Source organism: Astyanax mexicanus, chromosome 14 (assembly GCF_023375975.1).
Source record: "Astyanax mexicanus isolate ESR-SI-001 chromosome 14, AstMex3_surface, whole genome shotgun sequence".
Classification (NCBI taxonomy): Eukaryota; Metazoa; Chordata; class Actinopteri; order Characiformes; family Acestrorhamphidae; genus Astyanax; species Astyanax mexicanus.
Window position 1 is genome coordinate 31,868,664 of NC_064421.1, and position 8,691 is coordinate 31,877,354.

The 8,691-nt window shown below is 39.8% G+C and overlaps 2 protein-coding genes across 5 annotated transcripts in view; both read left to right on the forward strand.

Annotated features, from left to right (window-relative positions):
• rgs7a (regulator of G protein signaling 7a) overlaps positions 1-4,823 on the forward strand; it is a 97,806-nt gene extending 92,983 nt beyond the window's left edge. For 2 of the 4 annotated variants that reach the window (XM_049463872.1, XM_049463871.1), the window contains 4 exons: positions 187-312; positions 1,521-1,707; positions 1,897-1,986; positions 2,537-2,872. In XM_049463872.1, the coding sequence (XP_049319829.1) occupies positions 187-312; positions 1,521-1,707; positions 1,897-1,986; positions 2,537-2,857 (724 nt within the window). In that variant the 3' untranslated portion in view covers positions 2,858-2,872. Of the gene's footprint in view, positions 1-186; positions 313-1,520; positions 1,708-1,896; positions 1,987-2,221; positions 2,276-2,536; positions 2,873-3,607; positions 3,649-3,970 lie in introns of those variants that run through there. The other 2 variants (XM_049463873.1, XM_049463874.1) reach the window with 2 other exon arrangements.
• Positions 1-8,691, forward strand: part of slc22a15 (solute carrier family 22 member 15) — a 239,121-nt gene that overhangs the window by 216,108 nt on the left and 14,322 nt on the right. The window lies entirely within an intron of this gene.

The following is an 8,691-nucleotide window of genomic DNA, read 5'->3' on the forward strand; positions in this document are numbered from 1 at the left end:
AGTTATCAGCTTCTTTCAAAATAAGAACTTGTAAAATAATATGATTAGTTATTACTTTGATAATAATGTGATTGAGTGTCTAAAACTCCTGCACAGTACTGTGTATACCATGTTTTTGTATAAATGTGTTTGTGGTTGAATTAAGTCATATAGTATATATGATATATGTGTGTATGTGTTGTGCAGTAAGGAGCCGACGCAGAGCAGGGTGAAGCGCTGGGGTTTCGGGATGGACGAGGTTCTGAAAGATCCAGCCGGGAGAGAGCAATTCCTCAAATTCCTGGAGTCAGAGTTCAGCTCAGAAAACCTCAGGTGACCCTAGCGCCCCCTGCTGCTGATTCTGCGTAGTGCTTCACTTTTCTGTATAGTGTGTGGTAAATGTTATTAGTTAAACAAAAACAGTTAAACCACTCCTCATCATATACCTGATGTTTAATATTGGTAGTAGTATTTAGTTTTATTATATTTTGTTTTATATATTTTTTTGTTTTCTTTAGTTTCTCTTGATCTCCTTTGGTTTCAGCTTTAACCCTTAAAAAGCCCATAACATGTGACTGACAGACCCTTTAAAAGATGTGGAAAGTGTCTGGTCTGTTTGGCTAATGCTTCAGACAAATCCATCTCCTTTTAAATGTGTTTTCTCCTGCTAGTCTGGCAGGTGTGAGACAGGTGTGAAAGCAGCGTAAAGGTCTGTTTAATTCAGATGATTTCATAAATTGTAATATATTATGTATTACAGTTCTGGTTCCATTTAATGATGTAAATAATGGTGAAATATCTACCATCTACCTATCCAGAGAGAGCAAGGCCAATTGTGCTCTCTCGGACTCGGAGAGCTGATGGCAAGCTGCATGACTTGGATTCGAACCAGCAATCTCGCAATCATAGTGGCAGCGCTTTAGTCTGCTATTATGAATTTTTTTAATTGTTCTTGTGACATATACAGCTCTGGAAAAAATTAAGAGACCACTTCAGTTTCTGAATCAGTGTCTCTGATTTTGCTATTTATAGGTATATGTTTGAGTAAAATGAACATTGTTAAAAATATTGTTATTTAGAGCATTTAATGAGTGAAATAACAAAAAAGATGCAGAAACATCTGAAAACATAAAGATTTAAGAGTTCAGAAATTAATATTTGGTGGAATAACCCTGGTTTTTAATCACAGTTTTCATACATCTTGGCATGTTCTCCTCCACCAGTCTTACACACTGCTTTTGGATAATTTGTTGACACTCCTGGTGCAAAAATGTAAGCAGTTCAGTTTGGTTTGGTTTGATGGCTTGTGATCATCCGTCTTCCTCTTGATTATATTCCAGAGGTTTTTAATTTGTTAAAATTAAAGAAACTCATAATATTTAAGTGGACTCTTATTTTTTTCAGTCCAGTCTCTTATGGGTCTCATGCTATTTATTACCACTGCAACCTGACTGTTTGTGTATTTCTCGCTCTCTCTCTCACTCTCCCCCTATCACTTCTTTCTCATTTATCTCATTTATCTCTGTCTCTCTCTCTCTCAGGTTCTGGTTGGCCGTGCAGGAGCTGAAGCGGAGGCCGATTCGAGAGGTGCCAACGCGAGTGCAGGAGATCTGGCAGGAGTTCCTGGCTCCTGGAGCGCCGAGTGCCATCAATGTCGACTCAAAGAGCTACGACAAAACCACACAGAACGTTAAGGACCCTGGGCGCTACGCTTTCGAGGATGCACAGGTGCGCAGGAGGCTGAGTGTCAGAGCGGTTGCCTGCTTTACAATCTGGGGCTCATTTTAATGAATTCAGTTCAGTCTCAAAAGGGAGAGGGAACATCAGAGACTGTGGGATGAATAAGCTTTATGCTGTCATAAATAACCTTATCTTACACTGAGGTGACGCGTGTGTGTTTGTGTGTGTGTGTTCCAGGAACATATCTATAAGCTCATGAAAAGTGACTCATACAGTCGTTTCATCAGATCCAGTGCCTACCAGGAGCTCCTGCAGGCCAAGAAGAAGGTAAAACCCGAACACATCATTCCCAAACTACAACCATTACAACCAGTTCACATCCATCACAGACCAGAATCCACTGAGATCTGAACTAGCAAACTGAATGACCACAGCCTCACACATGTTGTTGCACTGTCTCGTTTTGTTTTGAACACACACACACACACACACACAACAGTACACACACACTGGTGCATTCTTGTTTTTACTCTGTGTATCTTTTGGTTTGTGCTGATTGAAGTCTGGGAGTTTTCAGGACCGCAGAACCTCATTTGAAAAATTCACTCGTAATGTGGTAAGTGGGTGTGTTCCCCCACCCCGAGTGACTGCCTAACTGACCAATCAGAAGTCAGATCTGGTCAGATGACCTCTGTCCTGGTGCTTGAACCTCCCCAACACCTCTATGATGTCACACTTAATTTTACTGACAACACAACACTACAGTTTCTCTCGTACAGGATGAAGCAAACTGCCCTCTCCTCTTCTCATCTCTTTTCTTCTCTTCACTTCCCTTTTCTTCTCTTTCATCTTTTCTCTTCTGTTCTGTACACTTTAGTTCTCTTTTCTTTTCTTCTCTCCTCTTCTGTTGTCTTCTCTTTCCTCTGTTTTTTTTCACTTCTCTTCTCTTCAGTTCTCTTTTCTTTTTTCCTCTTCTTTTCTCTTCTCTACTCTTTATTTATTTTTTATCATCTCTTCTCTTCAATGTTCTTCTCCTCTCTTATCTACTCTTCTTATTTCTCCACATCTTCTCATTTTTCTCTTTTCTTTTTTCTCTTATCTTCTCTTTTCATTTTACCTATCTTCTCTTTTCTTTATTCTCCTCATCTCCCCTCCTCTCATTTCTCCTTATCTCTTCTCATTTCTTCTATTCTCTTAAAATTTTCTCTTCTCTCTTGTCTTGACTTCTCTTTTGTTCTCTATATGTTTTTAATTCTCCTTTAATCTATTTTGTATCTTTCTTATCTTCTATTTTATTTTTATTTTTCTTATCTACTTTATGGTCTTCTTTTTATTTTTTTGTTTTTTTTCATTGTTCTTTTATGTTCTCATGTCAGCTCATCTTTATCTTATTTATTTCTCTACTGAATGCATTCTCTTTTCTTTTCTCTTTCTCTCACTTTCTTTTTCATATCAACTCCTTATCTTCTGTCTTTTCCTTTCTTCTTTTTTCTTCTATGTTTTTGTATCATCTGATTTGTATCTTTTCTGTCTTCTATACTATTATTCTTACCCTTATCTTCTTTCATTTTTTTCATTTTTTTACTTTCTTCACTGTTCTTTTATATTCTCTTCTCCGCTGCTCTTTATCTTCTTTTATTTCTCTACTGTACTTGTTCTCTTTTCTTTTCTCTTTCTCTCACTTTTTTCATATCATCTCTTCCATTATCTTCTCTCTCTTTCTTTTTGCATTCTTCTTTCCCTTATATACTGGACTCTTCTCTTCCCTCCTCCCTCCCTCTCTGTTTGTCTCCTCTCCTCTGCTGTAAATTGTGTGTCTATGTGTAAGTGTGTGTGTGTGTGTGTGTTTGTATTTTATTTGCATGTCAGACATTTTGGCCTGGTAAAATAAATAGCACTGCTGCCAGAATATCTCTTTGCTCACTTGTTTCTCTCTTCTTGCCCGCAGAAAAGTAAGAACTTGTTTTGAAAGGAAAACAATGCTTCCAGGTAAATTCCCTCCCTCCTCAGCTCAGATCTTCTGTCTGTCTGTCTGTCTGCTTGCTGTGCTCTGATAGTTTACTAACCCTTGTTAAGGAGTGTCTGCTCACACACAGCTGCTGGAAATGTGTTTCAGTGTGGGAGAGGCTCTCGTTCGCTCACACAGACACATAAGATCAGCTTTTTGCACTTTCTTTTGATCATCTTGGCTTTTCTATTCTTACACTTTTCCCTTGTTCTCTCTGTTTTTCTTTCCTATTCTCTGTCTGTCTGTCACCACTCTCTCTTTCTCTGTCTCTCTTTCTTTCTCTGCCTCTCTGTTTTCTTACAGGGGAAATCTCTGGCGTCTAAGAGACTGCCTGCTGTTGTGCAATCCTTCTGAGCCTCGGAGAATTCACCGGGGACGAGGACGCTGTCACTTTCATCTCTGCTGTCCGATAGGTCCGGCCCCCGACAGCGGACCAATCACATGCATGTCCAAGGGACTGAGTTTTTACATCACTTTTTACTCGCTTTATTTTCTGCCTGAGAAAAAAAGGGGGGAAAGGCTCTTTTAAGGGCATTTCAGGCTTCCAAAGGACATTTTTCCACAGAAAAGAGGCATACTTTCTGAACAAGAGAAACAACAATGTTTTACGTCTTCTCCATCTTTCATCTGTCCAGCCGGACCAAAGTGTCTACATGTAAACTATATAAATGATGTCAGAAGCGAAAAAAAAGAAACAACTATAAAAACAAAAACGGCAACAGATTTAACAGTGTAAAGCTAAACCTTTAAAAAATAAACACAAGAACACTTTGTAAACTCACGGCTGCTTCTAGTCCAAGGCTTTCAAGATCCACACTCTCTCTGCAACTGCAATCGCCCTCCATCTCATTGCCATTAATTTTATTGCACTATTTAAAAAAGAAAAAAAGTAGAAAAATTTGCTTGTCACAACTGTATGGCCACCCAGGAGACAGCTGTAGGCCACGTCCAATGTCTAGTCTGCACTTTTTTTTTTATTATTTATTTTCTTTCTTTTTTTGTTGTCGTTGTTGTTCACTTCTCTCCTGTGTTTATTTTTATACCATATTTAAAGACATTTTGTCTTGAGAGATGTATTAAAGCCAGTCCTTTATCTGAAAGCACTGCAATAATTCACTTTTTATTGCTGAAGCAAGTAAATCATGTTTTGACCGGGCTCTGCAGCATATTTGCCCAAGTATAGCTGTGTTTATTTTTCAGAGCATAGCTGATCTATGATTTGCTTATTTATTTATTATAATATTAAAACGGCTTCAACATACAACGGAATAGCTCTCGCTCTGATTTACTCATTTTATCAACTGCAGAGGAGGAGATCGCAGTCTCAGCGGCAGCTCACCACTGAATTCTCACCACTAGGTGGCAGCAGTTCTGTTTGTGTGAACACATGGGTAAAGGGACATGAGATAGAATGAGGGCGTACCAAAGTTGACAAAGTTATCCTGTGATATAAAGGATTAATATTAAATTCATGTGAACTGGGAACCTTTAATCTAGGTCCAAGAGCAGGACTTAAACATCTGTTTAGATCTTACAGAAAGAAAGTCTGGAAGTATGAAAGTCCTGAAGACCAAGATATATCCACTTTTTTCACATTTGTTTAAAGCACATTTTGTCCAAAAGAGCTTTAATATGCGCTCTTAACAATGGAAGAGAAAATAAAATCATAATTTATTCAATTCTTTATTATTTTAGTAAAATCTGCTCTTTTTGATCAGCATGAAGCTGTCTCTGAAGTGTTGAAGCTAAACGCCACCAGATCATTAGCACAAAGCTGTTACGTATGAACAGAAAGAAGTGTTCATTAAATCTGAATCAAATACTCTCTACGAATATTTCAAAAGAAAGAAAAGCAGGCCTAAACCCTTAATAATTCAGACTCTATGATAATGTGATCTGAGCCTTTTAAACACAAGATAAAAAAGAAAGAATTCTTTGGGACAGTGTTACATTGATGAGCTGGAAGAACACTAGTTGTGTCCAGTCGGAGCTGATCCAGACACACTGAGATGGATAAGGAAGCACCTGCAGCAGTAAGTGATGATTTCAGAAGATCATCACTTAACAGAACTGTGCTCCTGTGAAGGATGATTTACAGGGACGGTGTCTTGGAAGAAAACTTGGAGAAAACGTTCGAGTCACAACTGGTTAAAATGAAACTGCTGCTGAAGAGTGGCTCAGATTTCTGTACCAGAATAGAGTTTTATACAATATACAGACAAAAGTATTGAATGGAGAACCATCATTCCAAAGAACACAGTTCTACTGCTCCACGACTCAGTGCTGAGGGACTTTATACCCCTTAGGCTCTGCCTGGCATTAAATCAGCCAGGTTGACAAATAGGTGCTCCAGAGAATCTTGTTTAATGGGCTGCACTTTTCTACAGAGACAAGACAAGCTTTGTGTGTGGATTTGCACATCTGTGTCTATAATGGGTTCAACTAAAAGTAGCTGAAGGAGTCTTTAAAAATATTTTAATCCTATAGTACACGTCTCATTAACCATCTCTGTTCAGTCATAGCTATTTTGCTTTGGTTGGATTTGGCTAGGCCGATTGTCTTTCCCAATTAACTGCTACTCTGCTATATATCCCTATCACTAGTGATGCCACAACACCAGGAGGGTAAAGACTAGAACAAGCCTCCTCCAGTACATGTGAAGTAAGACTCCGCCCCTTTTCAAATTTCTGCTGATGCAGCATTACCGAGTAGCATCACAGCGTGCTCGGAGGAAAGCACAGCGACTCGGTTCCGATACATCAGCTCACAGACGCCTTGTGCTGATCGACATCAATCTAGGAGTGATAAGGGAGAAGGAGCACCATGTACCCACTCAGAAAGAGCAAGGCCAATTGTGCTCTCTCGGGGCTCCGGCAGCTGATTGCAAGCTGCATTACAGCAAACTCCCGATCGTAGTGGCAGCATAGTAGCAGCTAACAGATGCTTTCTCTGATTGGCATCACTCTTACCTCTTTTTCCCCTTTTCACCAACGTGGAATGGGCTCTGTTCTGGTTTGTTTACCTAATTCTTTAATATACCTCAGCACAGAGGAGCATACATAGTATTGGATAAATAGCATTACAATCTAATCTGATAGATATTGTCATGTAAAATGATAACATGAGTACATTTTCTTTGTGTCAAACATTAAAAATTTGACATTATTTGGCATTGCACAAAACATGCACATTGCACCTTCTGCAATTTGACTTTTACGCATTGTGTACTTTGCAGTATTGATCCTAAAGTAATATATTGTGTAGCTCCAACATGTAAAGCAGGGGTCACTAATAGGCGGACCGCAGTCCGGGTCCAGACCCAGACGTTGTCCAATGTGGACCCAAACCGATAAACTACTAAGAAGGATTTAATTCTGACAGTGTTCATTTAAAGCGGTGGAACTTTTCTTTTCTTTACAGTTCACATATTCTGAGGCGCAGTAAACTCACAGACCAATCACGTGTGGTGTAAGATTACCAAACGCTCTCCTCTGCCAATCAGATCTGTGCAGACCGCTGCCCCGGATGGTGAATTGGGACGCGGCCAGGGAAAAGCGCCTTTATAAAGAGATAGGGAGCCTGAGAACTGGCGGAAAAACGAAAACGGCGGAAACTAAAGACACGCCAAGCACAAGAGAGACAGGGGAGGAGTGTACAAAAAATCTGTCCAGAGAGGCATTTTATTATTATTATATATTTTTTTCATCATAGTTAAAACAACCTAGCAGGTCAGATGTTTTTCTCCAACTGGACCGTACTGGACCGTTCTAACTAAACACCCCTGATGTAAAGCATCGAGTCTTCAAGAATGAGCTGGGATTGGGAGCCTTTACCAATCCCAGAGCTCTTCTCCAGTCTTTTTAATGGAACTTATTCGGATATGAATTATGAAAATGTATTCCAGCACTAGACTCTGAGATGTTTCGTACAGGGTTTCATACTTCTGACCCCTGCTCTCGAAACTCTGTTCTCCAGACTCCTCTTCATGGCGTACTACAAAAGAAATCCACCTGACCGCAGTTTCAAAACAGACAGCACAACAAAAGCAGCGCAGATTGCGGCAGCGGCTCGTTTCGTGCCACGGGGACCTTTTCCCAGAGTTGTGTTTTTTTGTTGTTGTTATTGGCTTTTTTTGGTGTAGAAATCCCAAAGTGATTCTGTTTCTTGATGTGGTCTGCTTTGAGCCTGACGAACGTGCGGAGTTGGGTTTGAGGGGGGCTGTTGCCCGGGGCTTCTGGGAAGGAGAAGGGGGCTTTACCAGAGTTGGTAGAGTTGGTAGAACTGCTGTGACAAAGTGACACAGTATCATAATAATTATATCAAAAGCAGTTAAAGCACACACATATTTTTAATGGATTTGATGGAGACAATTACTTGGCCAGTCTTTCAGCGTAGAGTGTCACCAGACTCTGGAGGCATCTCGGGATGACGTATTGTCTTGCGTATGCGGATCTGTGTGTAAGAGCGAGAGCTAATGAGACTGAGAATGACAGAAACAATGACACAGAGAAAGAGAGAGAAAACAAATGTTATTCCTGTTGTGGTTGAACGTGGTTGTGTTTAAAAACCGCCAGATAGAACGATTCTGAGAATGAGGGAAGAAAGTGAGAGAAAGTGAGAGTCAGACTGCAGCATGAATCTTCTCTGTTGAATGGAATAATGACTCACGAATGCTTTAAAAAAAGGGGCAATCATGAGCAATACAAAGTGATAGACAGGGGCTTTTGTGTCTGAAAGTGTTTGCCATTGTGTTACATATAATATTTTAGCTGAAAGCCTGTAGCGACTGATTGATGTTTAATAACAAGTGAGTAATTACACAGGAAACCTGCCAGTTAAACAGCGAATCCAACAGTGAAGAAAATGTGCGATATCTGATGTGGGTTTTTTTATCAGCACTGTTCAGATCTGGGAGAATTCATTTGTGTAAGCGTTCGCTACTGAACGAATGTCTGTACAAATGGCAGCACAGAGGGAGCGAGCAGTTCTATATAGTTTAGTACATATAAAGCACATGGGTGACA